Here is a 23,433-nt window from a genome sequence, read left to right as displayed (position 1 = left end):
AAGCCGCTTATCAGCTGTTCCGCTGATAAGCCGCTTAACAGCTGATCACTAGAAGCCGCTAGACAGCTGTAGCGCTAATCCGCTAAGCTGTCAATGGGCTTGCTTCGCAAGACGAAAAAACCGCTAGACGAAGAGAATCGCGGAACAGATTCTTTTCGTCTAGCGAGGCACCACTGTATGAGTACAGCAGCACAAGTGTTGGATTGGCTCGTCACACCTTGCCCCTCCCACCTCTAGTGTCAATTTGCAGGGACAGGAAGTGTGATGCCTTAGCTCAGGCATAGGCAAACTCGGCCCTCCAGGTGTTTTTGTGACTACAACTTCCATCATCCCTTACCACTGGTCCTGATAGCTAGGGATGATGGGATTTGTAGTCCCAAAAAACATCTGGAGGGCTGAGTTTGCCTATCCCTGCCTTAGCTGAAGAGTTAAGGCTTCTTTCTACAGTACAGTCGTACCTTGGATCCCGAACGCCTTGCGAGTCAAATGTTTTGGCTCCCGAACGCCGTAAACCCGGAAGTGAGTGTTCCGGTTTGTGAACGTTCTTTGGAACCCGAATGTCCAACGTGGTTCCCGCAGTTTCCGATTGCCTGCACGAGCTTTCTGCAGCCAATTGGAAACCACACCTTGATTTCTGAATGTTTTGGAAGTCGAACGGACTTGCGGAACGGATTCCGTTTGACTTCCAAGTACCACTGTAGTTTGAGAAAGGCATTTCAGATATGTGCATACTGCATTCTAGCCAGTAGAAAGGAAGTTATATGCCTGATCTTGGGGTCTCCTGTGGGAGTGAAGGGGATTTGCCCCACCTGTATCTCATCCCTGGAATGCTTCATCACATGGCCTAATGTTAGCTACTAAAGATAGTGGAAACATTGCCTGTGACAGATCTATTCCTGGAGAGTTTTCTGCAGGTATAGCAGAGGATTCTGCGGTAGAAATAGCCACTCTGCTGGTGGATCTCTTCTCCTATCCAAACCATTTTCAACCTGTAGATCAAGGGGTTAGGATAGCATTCTTCAGGTTCAAGGTTAGACAGCAATATTTTATCAACCTAGCCAAACCTATCCTAACCTTTTAAGGCATTTTTGTATCATTTTATTTTTTTACAGATGGGAATCTGAACCTGAGAGGTGGTGGCTTGTGTAAGGCTGCCTACTGAGTGTGTCTCTGGGGCATTATAAACTCTGGGGCACAAGATCCCTCGTTCATCATGTTGTTGCTCTCTGCCCAGTAATATTTTGTTGTGTGTAATATTGAGAATATAATCAATGATTCTGGCTGCAAGATCTTTTCTCTCACGAGCTCAATTGAATTGAGGGGATGTTCATTCAAGAACCGTGTGCTGGATTTAATTTTAAATCTTTAAGATCGAATGTTCAATTATTTTGAAAGGTGAATGAGTATATCTAGTGTTTTAATGATCAATACTTCTGTTTCTTCAGTGCAAGGCCAATAAGCAGAGCTCTTGATTTAGGAGCAGACATTGTGGTGACAGGAAGATGTGTTGACAGTAGCCTTGTATTGGGACCACTAATTCATTCCGTAAGTGTGAATCAATGCTTCCAAAACAGTTTCTTCCTCTAGGAGTCATCCGTATGAATATTGAACAGGTTTCCAGTTTTTGTTATTTTAATTACAGGCCCTTGAAGTAAAGTGCAAATGTATTTTCATTAGTTTTGATTATTTCAGAAGCATCCAACTTGATGAAATATGCTTATTTAGAAAGTAGTTAGACAGTGATCAAGAGATCAAGAGCTAACTTAGCTTTGCAACCCCTTCCCTGTCTTTTTCAAACTCTTGTTATCATAAGTGGATGAAACCTGTATATTTCTATCTGAAACCTAGGTTGGGGGTTCTAGTAGTTCGTTGTAGTTCTAAAAGAACTATGGAGACAAGCAAATCCTCATATTATCAGGCCAACCTAGCTACTTTTTAGGAAAAAAATGTCATCCATGTTAATGAACTTCCTCTGATAAATCTAGCATTATTTAACTACCTTTCTCTCATTTGTAGTTTTTACAGAACAAAAATATTTACACCATGAAAATGATTTCGCTTGCCACAAGGTGGCACAAAAGGTCAACTTTAAATTTTTTTTTAATGGGTTAGCAATTTTTATCTAAACGTCTGGTTAGTCTAAAACGAATTTCTGCAAGTATGTAGCTCTTTAACATATTTGGTGTATAAAAAGTCAGAGACGTCACTTTTTCATTTTGTTTGTAAATCATGTCCTTTGCATTGAAAGCCGTACCTCCAGAGGTTTTGCTATTCATGCTGCAGATCCTTATCTATACAAGTTTTATATTTACCAAAGGAATTTTGAAAGCCAGCTGCATTGTGTCCTGGTTTGCAGATATTGAGAATACTCCTCTTTATATCCGTAAAATGTTCTTCCATTGTTTATTCATGTCTATTTAATTTTCAGGACACAATTCAGTTCACTACAGGCTCTTTCCCTTGCCATGCATCCATGCAAATTATCTGTCCCAAGGGGAAGGATAGAATGTGTACCTAGGCATCACGTAGTCCTCACCCAATGGCTTTCTTTTCATGATAGCGTGTGTGTTTGTGAATACAGGCAGTGGGGAAATTGGGCTCAACCTACCTCTAGGGTAGGTTGTGATGAACTGTTCTTTGCATTTTAATATTCAGTGCACCACTTAAATGTACTTCACTTAACACTTTAAATGGGACGCGGGTGGCGCTGTGGTCTAAACCACAGAGCCTAGGGCTTGCCAATCAGAAGGTCGGCAGTTCGAATCCCCACAACGGGGTGAGCTCCCATTGTTCAGTCCCAGCTCCTGCCTACCTAGCAGTTCGAAAGGTAAGCAGTTCGGGAAGGTAAACGGTGTTTCCATGCGCTGCTCTGGTTCGCCAGAAGCGGCTTAGTCATGCTGGCCACATGACCCAGAAGCTGTCTGCAGACAAACACTGGCTCCCTTGGCCTATAGAGCGAGATGAGTGTGCAACCCCAGAGTTGTCCGTGACTGGACCTAACGGTCGGGGTACCTTTATGTTTAACACTTTAAACCTTTTATTTCTTTTATAGTTTGGCTGGAAGAGAGATGAGTTTGGCCTTTTAGCATCTGGAAGGTAAACGATTTGACTTTAAAAAATGATAAATGCTGTTAAAATGTAATGCTGTATGAACATCAGTTATGTTCTGCATAATTCTAATGGAAACATTACTTTGAAAAACATGACTGCAATGTTTGCTTTCACATTTAATTATATCATTTGATATAATTAAATATATTTGATATATTTAAATATATCAAATTATTTTGAGTTCCAACGTAGAAGTGTCATGGTTTCAGGAAGCATATCTGGATCCAAGGAAGTTGATGCAGGCTTCTGCATAGAAATCCCCTGCTAAATTGGAAATTATGTACAAAGAAAGTATGTTGCATGCATAGTTGTCAGGGGTTCAGGAGCAGAGGCACAGGAGAGGGAGGAAATGGAGAGCGAGGGGGAGGAATCCGAGGGGGGCATAGGCAGTGACAGTGGTCAGAGGGATTCCACGAGCCTCTCCAGCGAATCGGAAGATTCACAGAAGGGAGCGCCGATGGCCAGGGCAAAGGGGGTGCCAAGGGGGAAACCCCAGAAGGAAGGGGCCAGCGGGGACTCCCAGAGCAGCAGTTGGAAATCAGGACCAGCTTCCCCACCAGAGCGCAGTGGGGGGGAGGAGTCCCAGGAATCGGGACCAGTGTTCTCACTACCAGCGAGAGGAGATGAGTCAGGATTGACCACGCCTCCATCGGAGAGCGGGGAAACGGTCAAGAGGAAGGTTACCGGCTGGGCGCGCGCGCCAAGTTCAAATGTACAGGCGAGCGGCACAGCAGGCAGCCCGGATAGGGAGCCAGGTCCTAAAGCCCGCTGGAAGGAGGGGGAAGACTCAGGGGGGTCAGCGTCAGAAGAGACCAGAAAGGAGGAAACCCCAGGGAGCAGAAGGACCCAGAGGAGGAAGGAACAACGGAAGAGGTGGAGTAAAGCTAGAGTCTTAAACTGGTGTCTAGGAGGCGGAGACTCAGATGGAGCTTCGTCGGTCTAAGGTCAAGGACGTAGAGTTGCACGCTGCGGTTTGGAAATGGAAACTAATCTTCAATAAAGACTTTTATATGTTATCACTGACTAGCGTGGGTCCTCTGTGAGCTGGGACCTGGAGGCAACTCTGACAATAGTTTTTGGTCCAAATTTATCTTTGGACTTTGTGTTTGTCAGACTAGATTTTGCTTTCCTCTTTCACTCTTTTTCTATTGAGGGAGAAAGAGAAGAGGGGGGTTGAAGGATTGTCACCCATCCAAAAAAGGCAATTGATGCAATGAGGCCTATTAGTAATTAGCATCATCTCTTCAGAGCCATATGAATACTGATGTCACTAAGATTCAGTGATTTCATTTGGACTTACTAGGAAAATGGCCTCAGGTCAAAGTCTCTGAAGTTAATGAACCAGAATTATAAATTAGTTGCTGATATTCCATAGTCGATTTAAGCAGGAGGACTAATTACATAGTAGTAATGTGTTCCCTGACTATCAAACAGATGGAAGAGGCCAAAGAAGCACTCTGTTCCAAGATACGCTAAAGATTATAGAAACTGCCAGTGGATCCATTAAGTTTTGAAACTTTTATCTATTATGTGGGATCCCTTAAGCTCAATTTGACCATTATAGATGCATATAACCATGTGTCATATGAACAGGATATTTTTCGATTAGCTTTCTTTTCCTTCTGAAAGATTAAAGTTGAATGACTGTAAACTAAGGTTTCTGCCACTGAACTAAAATGTATATTACGACTCTCGGTTTTCAGTCTTGCGGGCCATCTAATTGAATGCGGTGCTCAATGTACAGGCGGAATATTTACTGATTGGCATAGGGTACCAGACTGGTATGTTGATTCCTTTTTGATAGTTTGATTTGATTTATGTGGTGAAAATGAAACAGGGTCACCTTAAGGGGATTTATCGTTTTTCTTTATGCTTATTTTGTCGTTTTCTCTCTTTTTAGGACAATATGTATCATATGTTAGGACAATGTGTATCAGTATATGTGGGCAGTCTAAATTATTTTATCAAATTTATTTCATAAAATTTATATACAGCTTGCGTGTAAAAACGAAAACCCAAACCCTCAAAATATATGAATCCCATTTTAGAAATTGTTATGCCCCTTTGCTTTTCTCTGTGTTTTTGGAGGCCTAGCCAGGCCAGGCTTAAATATTTGAATGCAATTTTACCTTAATTTCAGCCGTTTTCATTATACTGTGCATTCTTTGCCTCACTGTAACCTAGTTAGCTCCCAACCTACCACAGATTCTTTGGAACCATTGAATACAGAGTGTTCTGTTCTCCACACTGTCATCCCCTTCTTTTTGCCTTCGTTTTTCCTTTTTTCCATAGACATCTTTATTGGTTTTTCAATTAGGTTACAGCCATCCTTTTCATATACATCAATATTCACAATAAACAATTGGGCACAATGAACATTCCAACTTTTAACGTTTATGCATAAACTAAAGAGAAAATAAATATTATGTTACTTATCTACTTATTTTGTTGTTACTTTGTTTGCACCGGACTTCTTTCCACCTCTTACTTGGGTCCATTGAATTCTATGTTATATGCCTTTCCAATTGTATCTAATATTCTATTTACCACGTTTTCCACTGTTTCTACTAGTTGTCTTTACAAGAGTCATTCAAGCCCAGTCAAAAAATTGTAATCACCGCAGTAATCTCCCAGATATTTTTTTAATTTACTACAATTGTTGTCAAATTTTTGGTACTCTTGGTCTCTTAACTTCCCTGTCAGTTTGTCCATCTCTGCGTATTCCATCAACTTCACTTACCTGTTCTCTTCATTTGAATTTGGTCTCCTTTCCAGTTTTGTGCTAACAATACTCTCACTGCCGTGGTGGCGTGCATGAACAACTTCTTCATATCTTTGGAGAGCTCATTCCCAATGATTCCTAAAAAGATAGCTTATGGCTTTTTGGGAAATGATAATTTAAACATCTTTTTTAACTCACTATAAATTATATCCCAGAATTATCCCATTTTTTTACATCTCCACCATGCATGATATATTGTTCCTAGTGCTTTATTACACTTCCAACACAGATTTGAGTTATTTTTATACATCATCGCCAATTTATTGGGTATTAAATACCAGTGGTAAAAAATCTTCATATAATTTTCTTTAAGAGTGTAGCATGCCGTGAATTTGAGATTTTTCCCATGCTGAAAGTTGGATGTTATGACCTATATCCATAGCCCATTTTATCATGACTCACTTAACCTCCTCTTCCTTTACCGACCAATCTAGCATAATTTTGTACATTTTTGAAAGCGTTTTCTCCTCATTATAGATCACCTCCTTTTCAAATCCCGAAAATTCTGTTGCAAAGCCTTTCTTTTTATCTTGCCTAAAAACCTCATGCAATTCAAAATATTGTAGCCAGCCTGTCAATCTGCCTTTAATTTTCTCAAAATTCTTAAGTTTTATTTTTTTAGCTTGCCTTCTGTTTATTTGTCCCCATCTCTGATTTTGGGGCACAAACATTTCATTCCCCAGTTATTTTTCCTTATTTGCCATAATGCAGCTGGTCATTTGACTCTTCAAGAGCTTTGAAAACTGTGTGTGTGTTCTATATCCTTTAAAGTTCTGGGTATATGTTTTGGAAGTAGATATATTTTTGTCCCCTCTAACCATTGCCATGTATTGCTTGTTATTTGGATGCTTATATATTTTCTGAATCAATAAAGTATTCAATGTTTTCAACCCTTTAGGCATAACATCGGTTTTCCCATAGTAGAATGTTCTTCTGATGGAAGTTTTATTGTATCCAAACCACCTAACACAGGAGGCCTCTTGTCTTTTGGCACGGTGGCAGAACAGTTGGTATATGAAATTGGTAATCCTAAGGAATATCTCCTGCCAGATGTCACATGTGACTTCTCTCAAGTTTCCCTTGCTGAAATCCCAGGTTAGTGTCTGCAGAGGGTGTGTAAAGACATGCATAAACACATGATTATGAGTTGAAGAAACAGGTAGAGAGGATAAGGAATCATAGCAAGGACAGTGTGACCCAGGGGCAGTCAACCTTTTTATCCCTACTGCCCACTAATGCATCTTTCTTGATGGTAAAATTTCCTTACCGCCCACCAGTGCTCGATGGAAGGAGAATTCAGCTTGTGCTGTTGTACCCCCTACCACCCACCTAGAATCCTGAAACACCCACTAGTGGGCGGTAGTGACCAGGTTGACAACCCCTGGTGTGACCAAAGATGGAGCTGTGTACCATGAAGCCGAGGAACCAAGAAGTGCCAGGGGGAGCTGATCCCTATCAAAGACCAGAGTTAAACTTGTATGTGGCTACTTGCACATGGCTATGTGGAGAAATGTACCACCTTCCTAGGTTCTAAATTCCAGGCTCATGGACATCTAAATTAATCTAATTTAAGTACAGGGCTGGTAGCAGGGGAGTACATTTGCACTGGGCCATGGGCCCTAGACTTAGTTTTCAATTTTAAGTGAGTCAATTGGATATTTTGTATAGAAAGTTAGAAAGCAAACTGTGGAGGTACAGTACTGTAAGGCTTCAGCACTGGGCAAGCAGCACCTTTGCTAAGGAATTTAATCACTGTTGATAAGTAACCAAAGGAAGGAATGGTGACCACTCCCACTCAGGAAAGGGGCATTATCAGAGTGGTAGATAAAACAAGAAAACTCATTGTTGCTGTTAGCCTGTGCTGGACAGAGGATGTTACTGGGGTTTATTTGTTTAAGCACTTTCTTCCCTGTCTACCTTTTGGGTAGTGGTGGTGATATTTTGCTATAAATATCAGGACTATAAAGTGTTGCATGTAAAGCAAGGGAATGACATTAACTTTTTGTATCTTTCTTTTCCACTCAAGATACTTCTTCTTCTTCTTCTTCTTCTTCTTCTTCTTATTATTATTATTATTATAGGCCTACCCTATTCCTGTAACAGTAATTCATTTAAAAACTAATTTAAATAATGAATGTTATATTGTTGTAACCTGCCCTGTGATCTTACGGTGTAGAGTAGGTTAGAAATCAAATAGATAATAATAGCAACAGCCTTGTGAGATAGGCTAGACTAAGTTAATATACGTATCCAAGCAGCATTTCTTGCCCACAGATTGCTAGTGAAAGGTTGGAGAGAGGTGGGTGCTTCAACTCACATACAGGATCATTAATTTTGTATCCTCAATCATTTTTGCTCTTTCTTTTAGACTACAGTAAGATCCATGCGGGTAGCGCTGTGGTCTAAACCACTGAGCCTTTTGGGCTTGCCGATCAGAAGGTCGGCGGTTCGAATCCCTGCGACGGGGTAAGCTCCCGTTGCTCAGTACCAGCTCCTGCCAACCTAGCAGTTCGAAAGCACGTCAAAGTGCAAGTGGATAAATAGGTACCGCTGTGGCAGGAAGGTAAACGGTGTTTCTGTGCGCTGCTCTGGTTTTGCCAGAAGGGGCTTAGTCATGCTGGCCACATGACCCGGAAAAACTGTCTGCGGACAAACGTCAGCTCCCTCGGCCAGTAAAGCTGGATGAGCGCCGCAACCCCAGAGTCGTTCGCAACTGGACTTAACTGTCAGGGGTCCTTTACCTTTAAGATACGTGAACTCAATAGGGCTTACTGCCAAACAAGTAAAAATGTATAGCGCCATGCCGTTAGTGTTAAGGAATTTTTAATGAAATTATACAATTAAAATACAAATGTAATATTAATCCAGAAAGATTGTGCACACACATATATATTTGATAAACAAGAAAACCCTAGAACAGATACATGAAGCTTCACAAACATCAGAATCAAAAAAGCAATAGTTGTAAGCTTCAAGGAACCCTTTTAAAAAATAATTAAAAATACACCTAACCTTCAAATGAACTTTTAGTTTGTAAATGGCCCAACATGACACATTTGAACTCCAAATGAACTTTCACATGAACTTTAAGTTATTCTAGTAGAAATATAACAGATGGGAAATAGGCAGATTTCTCAAATATCTTTAGATATAATTGTTTTGACACGTACACCAGAAAAAGGACTCCAGGCCTATCTACTTTAATTGTTTACTTTGCTAAATATTTTGTATGGCAGGATTAGATAAACTAGTTGGTTGAACTAGAGATGCTCTTTTTATTATTTCAGTGGGGAATATGAAGGGTTTTAAAAAACATAATTGGTGTAAGAGCTCTGCTAATTTTGTGATTTTAAAATGTATTTTTCTTATTATAAAAGTTCTAACAGAACTCATGAGCTATAATGAATCGAGCTGCAGGAAGTTATTTTTGTTTAGATTTAAAAACATTGAGGAGTAAAGCCATTTCGAAAGTAATGATAAATTGCATTGTCCTGGTACTGTTTGGCTTATGATGTTCTTCTAGTGATGGATTATTTATGAAGAAAAATATTTAATATTATTGCATAGATCTGTTCCTTCACATGCTCAGTTGATAAGAGTGTGGTGCTGATAACGCCAAGGTGGCAGGTTCAATCCCCTTATGGGGCGGCTGCATATTCCTGCATTGCAGGGGGTTGGACTGGACAATTGTCAGGGTCCTTCCAACTCTACAATTCTATGATTCTATGAATTAGTTTGAAGTCCTGCACCACTGAAATCAGCAGAGTAGTCTGCCATTTAGCTCTGCTGAGATGGAGGAGAAAACCATGACCTCCTCTGTGTACAAGTCAAGCCTATCGACTTTGGTGATTCTCCAGCTGAAGCCTCTTTTAAGAAAAGACGGACTTGGCCTCAGTTGAGACAAAATGGTCTTGGCTCTAGATATTTCAGAGCTAAAGTATTCACAAGCAGCTTGGAAACTTCATCCGTAGGACTGAAAATGGCACTCAGAACTTAAATCTGATAACTGGGACTTATTATTCCAGTTACTTCGGCTACCTGTGTGTTTCCAGGTTCAATTTAGCATGCTCATCTTTAATTTCCTAAATTGCTCAAGGCCTAGTTGCTTCAGGGGACTGTCTACTCCCATATCATCCTGCCCAGGCTTTTAAATCGTCTTGTGTGCCATCATCAATTGTTGATATACTTGCAAGCATCAAGGGCTGACGTGTCCGACATGGAAACCCAGAGTCAGTTAGATACATGACTAGGTGGGCCAACCATTCAGTCAGATAAGATTTCTTTGCTGAGCTGTTTTCAAAGACATTGTTTATACTCATTATTACTAAGGAGCACATCATACATTCTAGGCTGTGGTTGAACATAACGCTAAGCCGTGGCTTGTTTTCAGCACAGTGTGTTCCACAAACTGAAAATCATTTCACAGGCAGGCAAACAAACTATGGCTTGTTTCTCCAGAGCTTATTTTGTTTTAGCTGTGGAATAATTTACAGAGTTATTGTCGTAACTATCATCTCTCTTTATCAGTGTAGACCTCCTTGGTTAGTACCTGGGATAGATCAGTTAGTAGAGCATGAAAATCTTCATCTCTGGGTTGTGGGTTTGAGCCCCAAGCTGGGCAAAAAGATTCCTGAATTGCAGGGGATTGGACTAGATGATCATTGGCATCAAATCAAATTCTACAGTTATGTGATTTTGTGAAAGGGAACAGGAGCAAATAAAATGGAACACCAGTGGTAATTCTGTTGAAGCAGATTTTAGTGTAGCAATATCTACACTGTGGCATACATTTGTTCTTATCTTTTATTTAGGTTTTATATAATTCTATTCAGATTTGTTTAGATTTTCTTAATTTTGATCTGTGTTAAAATAGAGGTGTTTTTTTTTTAAAAAAGGTGGGGACTGCTGTGATTTGTCCTGGAGGTTCAGAACTTTTCATTTTATATTGTATATAGTTTTATTTAGGTCTGTGTCTATTTATTTATGTTAATGCATGTGACTTTTATACAAATATGGAATTACATTTGCTAAACGCTTGCTTTGTGATGGTCTGATGGCTAGATATAAATAAACTAATCTGATATACTGTGATGGCAACAACAGGGTTTAAATCGGGGGGGGGACCTGTTGTACCATTCCAGATGTTGCTGGACTCCCCGGTCACATCATCCCTGACCCCATTGGCTCTGCTGGCTGTGACTGTTAGGAACTAGAGTCCAACAACATCTGGAGGAGCACAGGTTTCCCACTGCTGGTTAAAATTCCTCCTCAGCACCTGGAAACAGTCATCCAGAAGAATTGTCCTGAGCACAGAATGTCAGCATGATCCTGGCTGATCCTGTTTGCAGGCTGAGCCATCTTTGGGTAGCTGTGATAATATAACTATTAACCATTTTGTGGGCAAAAAATGCCTGTCTTTCACTAGATAGTGAGCTAATTTAAATTAAATGGCTGTAACTGGCTTGCTTGCTCCTACCTCCAAGCCCCTCAGATATTCTCTGTTGAAGGTTGGAAGATGCTGCTGAAGTGGGTAGACTGTTGTACAGGGCAAGCGGATCCCTGATAATTGGGCATGAACATATTACAGTGGTACCTCAGGTTAAGAACTTAATTTGTTCCGGAGGTCCGTTCTTAACTTGAAACTGTTCTTAACCTGAAGCACCACTTTAGCTAATGGGGCCTCCCAATGCCGCCACGCTGCCGCCGCACAATTTCTGTTCTCATCCTGAAGCAAAGTTCTTAACCCGAGGTACTATTTCTGGGTTAGCGAAGTCTGTACCCTGAAGCATCTGTAACCTGAGGTAGCACTGTATTCAAACTGAAGCTCTACTAGTGCAAGGTACCTACACTCTCACACCCTAATTCATTCAGCAGGGTCTGCGGTCTTGAGGTTGTATCCAATAGTACTGCTCAGCTGACAGTAGGGTCTCTGCCTGCAGAATGGAGAGGGAAGCCATTTCCAGCAATTCCCTTTCCCCACTGCTACCTTTCCCTCTCCAAAGTCTGCTTCAGAGCATTTGGGGGGAACCATCAGAGCAGATTAAGAGGTGACACAGGGGACTGGAAAAGACGAGAATTTATTTCCTGTTCTGTTACCAGAGATCTTCCTGCCACCTGGGTGACACCACTGAATGCAGCCTGAACACAACCGCTGTCCCCTCCCCACCCCAGCAACAGATGTTCAGAGGAATTCCACTTCTGAACTGCACAGTTCCATTTATCTGTTGTGGCTAAAATCCACTGAAATAATTTTCTGCCACGCACTGGTCTAATTTCATTTTGGAGCCATTGCTTTTACATGTATCCAGGGAAACATATTTTGACAGTTCTGATTTTGTCTTCATTTAATAGTGTTGTTGTCAGTCCTATACACTTTGGAGTGCAGTAGCTCATAAATGCTTATTAATAATGGTTTGGTTATAAGTAATTCCAATCTTTTCAATATCCTTTTTCAGGTATTGAAGGTGGTGCAGTAAAAGTTCAGGGAGCAAAAGGATTGCCTCCATCAGTATTTTACAAGGTTCTAATTATTGTTTCAATAATGATAATGGTAGTATAAGCCTGAAGAAAAGATAGTATTGCCATGCTGTGAAACATGTGTTTTCCTATGTCTAATGAAAAGAATATAGACACTTTGCAAACGTCATTGAACTGAAGTGATGAGTCTTTCAAGAAATTCTTGGCAAGTCTGTTTTGCATAGCATTTATTTATTTTCACTTTATGTATTTAGTTTTAGAAGGTTTTGCAGTCCTTTCTGTGGTAAACAGTCTGAAATTAAACCATCCAAACTGTTTGAACAGGCTGTGCAGAAAAAGGAGTCTGAAAGACCATACAAACTGAAATTTTGTTTTAAAACTTTTGGATAATGCAGGTGCAAATTTGTGTAGTGTTCGCGCATTGAATCTGGGGATTTGAAGAGGGTGATTTGTCTGGTGGCATCTCAGATAACCATTTCTAGGCTGAGATTTGAATTTACTTTATCTTGCATTGGTTCAGTGGGGTTTTTTGTACTATTCCACTGTCTCTTTCTGTATCTAACAGAAATTTGCACATTTAAATGTATACATATTAAAACATTTTCTTGCTAGTCCTTTACCACAGATACACTACTTAGCAAGTATAAAGATTTATCTTCCAACTTCTGACAGCATTTGAAAATCACAATCATCCTCTCTTATCTTAATTTATTTCTAAAATGAGACAGAACTTTAATCCATCCCTCTCTAATTATCTGAATATGATTAAATTAGAGTAAAGGATTCTTTTAAATAGATGGTTAAACATTAGTCTGCATAGCTAATGAAACTGAAGAGTGGTCACAGACAAGAAAGCCACAGGCACTGTCAAAGGGTTTATTTGAATAACAATTGCCCTGAGTGTTTTGAGCGCAGATCTTAATTGCAAATATAATCAATCCAATCCAGTTTTCTAATGCCACTTGCTTCAGCTATCAGCTATGAGTGCTCTTCATTCAGTAAACCCTTTGCATAAAATATACAGCTTTGTTCTTTTGTGATACTCCTTGTTGCTGCAAGGCTAGCTCTTCCATATTAAACAAAATATGAGAATGAATAATGAGAATGAACCATTCATAATTTATTCACATCTTTTCTGTTTTTCCAGGTAAATGCTACGTACTTTGATGGATTCAGAGCTACAGCTTGCTGCCCAGTAGGAGGACCAAAGGCAATAGAAAAAGCAAGAAGAACTGCTGAAAGTATTTTGGAAAGGTTGGAATTTACTGCAGAACAGCTCCCCTAATTGTATAATCATCTCACAGTGCCCCGTTGGTTAAAAAGTAGCCATGTCACTTCGTCCGCAACTTAAAATGTCACTATCTTAAATTAAGAGCAATGTAATATACACTTAATATTTCCAACAGCGTATTATCAGGCGTTCATTATGTATAAGAAGGCCTATCCAGTCTAGCATCCTGTTCTAACAGTGGCCACCCAGATGCCTGCAGGAAACCTTCAGGAAGGACCCAAGAATAAGAGGGCTCTTCTCCTGCAGTTTCAAGCAACTGACATTCAGAAGCATTACTGCCTGTGGCCATATTTGCAAATTAAGCCTGGAGTTGCCAATTGCAATATATGAATACTGTCAAATGAGAAAGTGTGTTTCCAGAAGAGGGCTGCAGGTGGCGCTGTGGTCTAAACCACTGAGCCTCTCAGCCTTGCCGATCGGAAGGGAAGGTCGCTGGGCCGATTGGAAGGTCAGGGTTCGAATCCCTGTGACGGAGTGAGCTCCTGTTGCTCTGTCCTAGCTCCTGCCAACCTAGCAGTTCAAAAGAACACCTGTGCAAGTAGATAAACAGGTACCGCTCCAGTGGGAAGGTAAACGACATTTCCCTTGAAAGAAAGATTGGCTGGGGCAAGAGATCATTTGATTTCCACACTCCTTCTTACCCTCCCCTTTAAAAAAAACCAAAACCAATGGTTCAGAGTGTACCAGGAATGAGTAGAATAGCTTGGGGAGAAATTCAAATACATTCTTTGAAAAATGTTTCAGACTTCATTTATGAGGATTTAGGATTTTCTTGATTCTTTTACATTTTCTTATTATGACAGCTATGATAATAAGAGTTCAGGGGGGGTTGGGGGGGAAGAGAGGCTCCCATCTTTCACCGGTTTCTGAGCTTAGAGCTATGCTAACACTTGCCCAATAGGAAACTTTGCTCTCTGACCCAATCTCTGTGTGAAGGTGGTAGAGTTGCATCTTTAAACACTGTTGTGACCTGCTGGTATAAAGTGGGGACGAGGATACAATTTAAAGGGCACGTGAATAGGGTGGGTAGGTGGGCCAAAACATCCCAAGACCTTTTCTCCCAGCTGAGCTGGTGTCAGAGCTTAGTTGAAGAGAAAAATCACCGGCTAAGCCAGAAGTAAGCCACAAGTGGGCAGGGGTGGAAAAATATACGTATATGTCACCTGCGTATAACACACTCACATCTGCATCCACTTCACACACAAAGGCAGAAAACCCATTAGAAGACTTTGTCTACTGTTGACCCATGTAGAGTTTGAAACTCAGAATGGAGATCCTAAGTAAATCCCTGCTAGATAATGCCAAAGTTATACCTAGTAGATCACTCTAGCTAACCACATGTCCGGGGGGAGCCTGCAAACGGGACTTGAGTTCTACAAACAAACCTTGGGTGTTGCAAAAGTTTCTTTAGCAGCAGCCTATTGAATATATTTGACCTGTTTCAGGACACGCCTGATGTTTGATCAGCTGGGATATGAGGACTACAGCAAAATTAACCTGCAGATTTTAGGTTCTGAGGAAACGTACGGACCGCATGCCAGAAGGAGCACAGACGATGTAAGTAAGAAAGTGGACTCACAAGCACTTTTCTTGATTGTGTAGCCAAGAGAAGTATTCCTTTCCCTTTGCATTTCCGTTTACTCTTCGTTTTCACCATCTTATCGTTCACTCAGCCCTGAAGGAAAAGAGAATGAAATGGAGCGTATGACATTATTTGCAGAGGATATTTTTGTTTTTGTGTTCTGGTTTCGGTGCCTAGGTGGGAAGATGAATAGAAACAGAACACCAGACTGAGAAAAAGATCGTTCCTCTCATGCATTTTGCCAGTCTTATCACTTTCTTCCTGTTTATATTCATCCACCAACTGGGAAGGAATGGAGGCTAAGAATTAAAATACATATTACACTTATTGCTTAGTGAGCAGCTATGTCTCTTCTTTTCTTCAAATTAATTGCAGCTGTGGGATTGTAGGGGGGCATTATTGTAAGGGGGGCATTGCCAACGCTTACACCCCAAATATAGCTTCACTGTGAGGTTGTGATGTTTTTTGTAAAAGTTACCATTTGTGTTAAGGAGAAGTTCCTAGTTGCCATGAATATATATATATATATATTAATTTGAAAATAACTGAGGTAGCTTTCCTAAGTACCATTATTCAGCTACTGCTCAAAATGGCATTATTTAGAATGATCAGGCTGAAAATGGGAAGGAGCTGGGTTTTCTCTTCATAAAACTGAGGCTTTGTTACAGGACAAGGCAGGTCATTAATGCCCTTTTACAGTGATTTAGGAGGCATTCTGAAGCCAGGCCTTTGGTGGGCAAGGATGCTGTAGTGCTACTGGGTTTAGTTACTGGATTTTTTTGGTGGTATTATTACTGATACTGTATTTTTCGCCCTATAGGACGCACCGGCCCATAGGACGCACCTAGATTTTTGGGTCAGGAAATAAAGGGGGGGAATTATTATTATTTTTTCCCAGGCGCGGGGCGGGGGAAGCCCGAGCTTCCCCCGATCCCAGTCCCCAGAACGGGTCCCAGAGCGATGGCGAAGCTGCGCGCAGCTTTGGCATCGCTCTGGGAGCTTGCCGGGCTGGGGGGATAGCTTCCTGAAGCCTGGAGAGCAAGAGGGGTCGGTGCGCACCTACCCCTCTCGCTCTTCAGGCTTCAGCGAAAGCCTGCATTCGCACCATAGGACGCACACACATTTCCCCTTCATTTTTGGAGGGGGGAAGTGTGTCCTATAGGGCGAAAAATACGGTAATTTACGGTTGCTATTTATATTTTATATATTTTGTTTGTATACCCCCTCTTGTTGTGGTAGGAGCGGCATAAAAATGTTTAAAATAACGTATCTCAGTAGGATCCTCTTCCAAGTAAGTATGAAGCTTCATGCAACCTTTAAACTGTCAATACTTGTCCCTCTAGTCCAGGCTGTTTTCAGTATCTAAATCTGTACACATGGCTGGAATTATTCCAATTTATTTAATATTTAATTTAAAAAGTCATGTATGAAATATCTCTTTTTTTAGAAATACAACATTCTGTTCCTGCAAGAAAATATGTCTCTTGATATTGTGCTTTCTGTTGCAAAATATAATGTTCTCACGATCAAATTTGCTTCTGTACAGAACATATCATCCAGACTCTGAACTGTACCATTTGAAAGTTAGCATACTGACCCTGTTACTGACAACAGCAGCAGTTTTTTACTAGGGAAGTTTATACTATGGAAATGTTCTAAACTTTGGACTATTCTTAGAAGGCTTGCTTGCAAGTTAAAGTGTGTCAGTCACATTTTTAATGCTCAGCATTCTACAATTATTTGCTATATATGCTATATATGTTTTGTCTGCTGAAAACTAAAACTATTGTCTTAATTTCACGTGCACGTTTGGTAATTTTAATAAATTATAGAAATAAACAGATACTTCAAAGTTAAATTTCAAACCATTTGCAGTAGGAGTTGTGTCTTTTGATTTACGCTTCCACTTCTAAATTCTGTGGAGTTTTTTTTTTTTTTACCATAGAATTGTTAGTCTTTCAATGTGGTTTATAATTGTTACCTTTCTCTTTTCTAATATCTGAAAACAGGGTCCACGGGAAGTTGTTATTTGGCTTGCAGTACTTCATAAGCAGAAAAAGGCAGTGGAAATCTTTTCCAGAGAGATTGCTCCAGCTGGAACAGGAATGGGTAAATTTTGAATCTTTTTGCTCTCAGTCTCTGGTTGTTTTTCTGCTGTTGTGGTTTATAACCAAACTTGGTTATTAAACTGTATAAAATTGGTTGTCATTTGACCAAAACTGAGCACTTCTTTGGTTTTTAGTTAGTCTAGAACAGGAGTGGGGAACCATTTTGACTTCCCCAGACAGCCTTTAGGGCCAAATTTGGTTGGTGGGCAGGGCTGCCCACATCAGTCATGTGATGTCACAATGACATCATGTGCAAGGTACTCTGAATTGCTGAGCAAGGTCCTTCCTCAATACAGACCAGCTTTTAAGGTTTTCATTTGCACCAAATTCCCTTTGTAGTTAAGTAATTGCGTTGCTTGGGATGTTAGGAGTACATTAACCGTGTGGTCCATGTGAATAAGCTGTTCATTTATTGCTTCTGCAGTGGCCTGGAGACAGAATAAATACACTGTTGATTTAAACCTCTGTTTACAGAAGCAGGGTCAGTGTATGGTCACAGTCTGTAACTGGCAGTAAATTTATGTTCTACCAAACAGAGCAAAGTAAAGTAGCACTTATCTATATGATATTAAATATTGCTAAGATAAGATACATGTAACCATCTTGACACTTGTTATTGATCAGATTTGCTTTCAGGAAGATTTTTTTTTTTACCTTTAAAATGTATTTCCTTTTACAGCGTATTTGCAAAAACAACAACATTGTGTAGTAAAAGCCCATTCCTCAGAACATTTGTGAATGTCAATAAAAACAGTCTTTAATTAATAGTGAAAGTCAAAAGCACTGTTGGATGACACCCCAATTTCTGAGCGGTTCGAAAATTCAGGGGTTCCAGGTGCTTACCCAGGGTTTGTGTTTGCTTTTAGATATGAAGCACAGCAGAGACTGTGGTGTCTTTATGATATGTGGTTTATTTACACATATATACAACCTCTCCTCATGAATCCTCGCCCACTAGCTTGCTTACTCCGAGGCAACCTCAGCTCCCGGCAACCAGCACCCGCTGGCTGGCCCCAGAGCCACCATTCATTCGCCTGGGAGCTTGTAGCCAGGGCTGCTGCAACAAACATCTGCGCAGGCCTCTGGAGGTGGAGATGTGAGAGGGCATCAGAGGATGGAGAGAAGGAAGGATGGAGGCCGGTGCCACCCATGGCACACCTGACCACTATTCCAGGGTGTCATGGCATGCTGATTGAAAACCACTGAGCTAGACCATTTGATAGCATGGCATTGCCCCTGTTTCTTATGGGCATGATTCTTAAGTCCCTGCCGAGCATGAAACTGCATTGACTGTTCCGAACTAAGACAATAAAACCTGTCATATGCTCTGAAAACATGCCATTACGATCAGTGCAATTTCCGAACACTTCTCAAGGGCAGACCCATATGGAGTGTACAGCTGTAATCTAATCTGGGTGTGTCTAAGGCAGGGGTGGGGAAGTGGATCCAGATTCAAAACGTGTATTAAAGTCACCCAAATTCCCATACTTGCCCCTCAATCTTATTGAGATAACTACAACAAAACTGATGTTCGGAGTTTTCAACAGCGTCAGCAAGGAACGTTCACATTTTTAATCTTCTGAAGCAGCTTCCCAACTACAAAACTAATGTGCTGACCCTTATTTCACATCTTAAGTGACCGGAGCTTGACACCACGATGACAGCTGCTTAATGCAGCTTGAGATTTTAAAGTGCCTGGGTATATGTAAATATTATGACTGATGACAAGTGTGTTGGAAGTTGCTTCTAGGTTTAACAGATTAATTTGGCCAGTCCTCATTTATGTTTGAATACATAATCCTGAAAGATACCTTATCTCTTTGGGTTGAGAGGAAATGGATATAGCAATTTTAATTGGCCTCTGTAAGCAAAGTTATTTGTATATGGTGTGCAATATTATAATGACTATAGGACACTTGATTTCAGATGCTTGTTGTTTTAGAGTTTGAAAAGTTCAAGTTCGTAATAAGTGCTGTGGCTGGACGCTAGAGAAGCGAAAATAATATTCTTTCTAAAATCTTGAAACTGATTTAGTTTCAGGCTCTAGCTCATCCTAATACTTGTGGGTATTACAATAGAAAAAAAAGAAGGGCCTATAAAAGCTGAAAATGTATTCTGCTTTCTAACTTGCGTTGGTGTTACAGTTGAACTGCATTTTTTTAAAAAAAGTATTTTGTGTTGTGTTAGATTAGACCCATATTAGTTCAGCACCCTGAGTTAATGTTATTTAGACCCATCAGCTAAAGCTCTTGTAAAGGGGACAGCTGTATAGTTATTTGAAACAGGCATCCTAAATACTTTATCAGTGGAAAACTCACTCACTCAGATTCCTAGATTTAGTCGTAAACTCCCACCATCTTCTTAGCTTCTGTTGCACGTCTTCTAGTAGAAGGATAATCATTTTATTTCCTTCAGATTTCCCCGACCTCCTGCTATTGAAACTCCATTTATCCTACTGTTCCTGCCCTTTAATTCTGCAGGGTCTAATTAGGAATTGGAGTGATTTTAAGTATCTCATGCTTAGGCAAAAGTCCTCATCATCCTAAAACTTTTATCTCATTGTCTGAGGGGGCTTTGGAGAAAAACCAAATCTCGATAAATAAAATGGTTCAACCCTGATTTTCTGTTAATCATCTTTAGAATCTTAACTTTAAAATATTTCATTTTTAGCACCTGGTCTCACTGGAATAGTTGGAGGACGTCCAAAAGTGTAAGTTTTTAAGAGGGGGTTATAAGAATATATACTTTTATTTTTAACCGTTAGGGAATTCGTGCATTTCTTAACTGTCAGTTACTTAGCATATTGATTAGCTAACTTTATGTTTTATAGACAGCCAAATTATATACTCCCTTAGCTGAGAATCCTAAAATATTCTAGTCAGTCTCAGGAATGTGCTGACTGCTGTGTTTTGGAGGGCTTTGCCTACAGTGAAAATATTTATTGGTCATTATATTTCTAGAAAATTTCCAGTCGTAACAAAGTGGCTCAGAAGCAGTTTATCAGCGATACTGCACTGCATGGTTTTAAATTATCCTGTGTTGCTGATAATTAAAAGACAGGTCTTGCACCCCAACTGCCATCAGCCCTAGCCATCATGGCCAGTGGTCATGAAGGACCGCCCCTGAATTAAATAGATGTACTGAATGTCTAAAGACCATAGTTGATGTTGAGATGTATTCAGGAACCATTTAAAAACCTACTGAAAGGTGTTCTTTTGGCATCTGTACTTAATTTGCCTTTTTTGTGTGTGGCTTCTTTTCCAGATCGCCAGTTCTGAAACCATTTTTCTTTCTTTATCCAAAAAAGAATGTCAAGGTAGGAGCTGCTTTCTAAGTACCAGTCCCAAATACACTTTGTAACTGCTGCAGAAAATCACAAAATTCATATTGGTTTTATATTTTGAAGGGTGTGTGTTCTTACTTGTACATTCTTCTTAGTCATTAGATTCATGGTGGCTGATTTAGCTTGTTTGTGTTGGGAAGAGACATCCTATAATATGCACCACTGCACAAGGCGATACTGTTCTTAATGTTGTCTGTGGAGTGTTGAAAAGCTCCAAATGTCCCGTCCTCCCCACAAGCATAGGTATGGATGATTTTTTTTAAAGTGAAATCTTTTTTAAAAAGAATCTTCCATTATGCTTTACCAGAAAGAAGAAGAAAACAATTCAGAGCTCTTTAGTGCACTGCAAGCAGCATTTAGGCAGTCACACCTCATGCAAAATCTGTTGACTTAAAAGTAGAGAAAGATAGAGGAATAGAAAACAGAGAGAACGGAAAGGAAGAGAGCACAGAAAAACAGCGTGACATGAAACTTTGTGAGGGCCCATCTTTGACTTGAGGTGGTTTGTTTACATTGTGGTTGGACTCAGTGGCAGAGGAACCCTCTCCGGCCCCCGGGGCAGGATGCCGAGGGGTGGGGAGAACCACCCAGTGACGCACACGTGGCATCTGTACGGACTGTGCACGCGCGGCATCCCGTACGGAGTGTGCACGTGTGGTATCCTGTACGGAGTGCACATGCGTGGCAGCCCATACGGTCGTCGTGCGAGAGGCAGCCCTTATGGATGGCGCTCGAGAGTGGCAGCCTGTACAGTCACCGTGCGTGCGGCGCCCATACTGACTGCGCACGCCCTTGGCCACTCTACAGCTGTGGGGAGGCAGGGGCCATCTTGTCACACACGCCCCAGAGTGGCACCCGGGGCACACCACCCCCTCCGCCCCCCACTTCATACGCCCCTGGTTGGATTCAGCTAAGAGTAAAATCACCCCAATTTGCTTCATTATGGCTGCAGAACAGAGCAGCTGCACACCCCTAAATAAAATAACCCGTGCGAGGTCAGAGTAGCAAAGCTTGAACAATCCTCCCTATTTGTCTACAATGTAATGAGAAATCACATTGCCATATACTCTCATCCATGCAAGGAGTTGGGGCTAAATGTCTTCTGAGGACCTAAGACTGAGAAACACAAGGCTTCTTCTGACTCTGCTGCACTTTCGTCCCTCCCTCCTCTGTCTCCAAGTAACTCCTTCTATGTTTCTCTAGCCTGGTTGGGGAAGAACAGTAATGTCCTTATTAATAAAGTGTAGCAGTTCCAGCAGCTGTGGGAACCTCCAGCCCATTGGCCTAACCACTCGGCCCATGAGGCTGTTATTGGCCAAGCCATGCCACCTGTTCTGCACCTGATGCGGCTAAGTCCTATTGTAGCAACGCTAACATATTTCTGATCATTGGTGCTTCCATGCAAGTATTGACAATCAGCTGATTTGGGAGGCTAGCATAGCGCTGTGCAGAAACAGGTCATCTGAGGTCATTGTGACTGACAGGTGGGAGTCCCCACTCATGTGTCAAACTTGGCCCATGCAGGGTGGGAGAGACTGTACCATTTCCTGTGCTTAAAGTTTGACCTGGATTTCAGTAGTTGCATAAATGCGTGCTGTTGTAAATATTGTTTTAAAGTCTGACCTAGAGTAAAACCTATTGCATAAGGTTTCCCCCCCCCCCCCCATCTCCAAAGACTTGCATTGATACAAAGATCCTATTATTTGGTTTGCAACAGAGCTTTGTTCTGTTCTTGTGAAGAATGAGGATCAGTGGAGCTTTTCCTTCAGCTTTTATGTAATTGTACTTAACTTCAAAACAGTGTTTGTGCAGTTTCGTATCTTTACAAGTTAGAAACCTTTTGATTTCAAAATATACAATTGTATGGCTCATATACAACTAATTTATACTTAGAGCAGGCCCAATAAAATTAATGGGTCTAAGTTAAGTCATGTCTGTTCATTTCAATTGGTGTACTGGGGGTATGGCTAACGTTGGGATAAAACCTTGCATATTTTTTTAATTGAGGAGCAGCTGAATTTTTTTTCAGTAAGTCTTCCTCTGTCCTCCAAGTCCCCCCAAATTAAATATCTGTTAAAAGTAAGAATGGTGCCTATTGTCCTGAGTTCCACTTAGTCTTCAATTTCTGCTGACCATTGCTGGATGAGGAAGGCTTTCTTTCTTTCTTTCTTTCTTTCTTTCTTTCTTTCTTTCTTTCTTTCTTTCTTTCTTCTCATTCCACTTTGTTTTGAATCTTTTGCAAAACTTGTACTTGCACATACTGTAAATGGTTGCAGACCACCACATAAGTTTTTAAAAATCAAAAGCTGGAGAAAGGCCATTGACATGACTGGCTGGCTGCGTCTATAGGTTGCAGTAGACACTTCTGATTTGTGAGATATCTGTAAGCAGGAGCTATTATAGTCCAGTCAGCTGATGCCTTGGTGTGATAGGTTGTGTCAACACAGATTTCATTGAAAGCACAAGCTAGATGTTGCATGGGAGCACTAACACAAACAGTTTTACCCATTTTACATCTAACTTGTTGCCTACATGGCTTTTAGTCTTGTATATGTGGCAGCCTATTTAACAGTTTAAATAATATCCTCCCCCAGATTGACATATTTATCAATGGGCTACATGTTGAAACATATGAGGAGGATCTTTCATTCACTTCAGATGCAGCAATTTCACATGATGAGCCCATGACTCAGGAAGAGTTAAAAGGTACTATTGTTTACCACTAAAATTGCTCCATAC

The 23,433-nt window shown here is 40.8% G+C and overlaps 1 protein-coding gene across 1 annotated transcript in view; it reads left to right on the top strand.

Moving 5' to 3' along the window:
* The window catches only part of LOC310852329 (uncharacterized protein), a 41,426-nt gene that overhangs the window by 5,722 nt on the left and 12,271 nt on the right, over positions 1-23,433 (top strand). The window contains exons 6-16 of the mRNA XM_083755718.1: positions 1,446-1,545; positions 3,053-3,096; positions 4,815-4,892; positions 6,792-6,988; positions 12,349-12,413; positions 13,518-13,624; positions 15,107-15,218; positions 17,253-17,352; positions 20,022-20,061; positions 20,616-20,667; positions 23,289-23,400. Of these exons, the coding sequence (XP_083611844.1) occupies positions 1,446-1,545; positions 3,053-3,096; positions 4,815-4,892; positions 6,792-6,988; positions 12,349-12,413; positions 13,518-13,624; positions 15,107-15,218; positions 17,253-17,352; positions 20,022-20,061; positions 20,616-20,667; positions 23,289-23,400 (1,007 nt within the window). The remainder of the gene's footprint in view (positions 1-1,445; positions 1,546-3,052; positions 3,097-4,814; positions 4,893-6,791; positions 6,989-12,348; positions 12,414-13,517; positions 13,625-15,106; positions 15,219-17,252; positions 17,353-20,021; positions 20,062-20,615; positions 20,668-23,288; positions 23,401-23,433) is intronic.

Source organism: Podarcis gaigeae (genome assembly GCF_964106915.1).
Source record: "Podarcis gaigeae genome assembly, chromosome: 9".
NCBI classification, from domain to species: domain Eukaryota; kingdom Metazoa; phylum Chordata; class Lepidosauria; order Squamata; family Lacertidae; genus Podarcis; species Podarcis gaigeae.
Note: the sequence above shows the minus strand (reverse complement) of the source record. Positions and strands in the feature narration are given on the sequence as shown.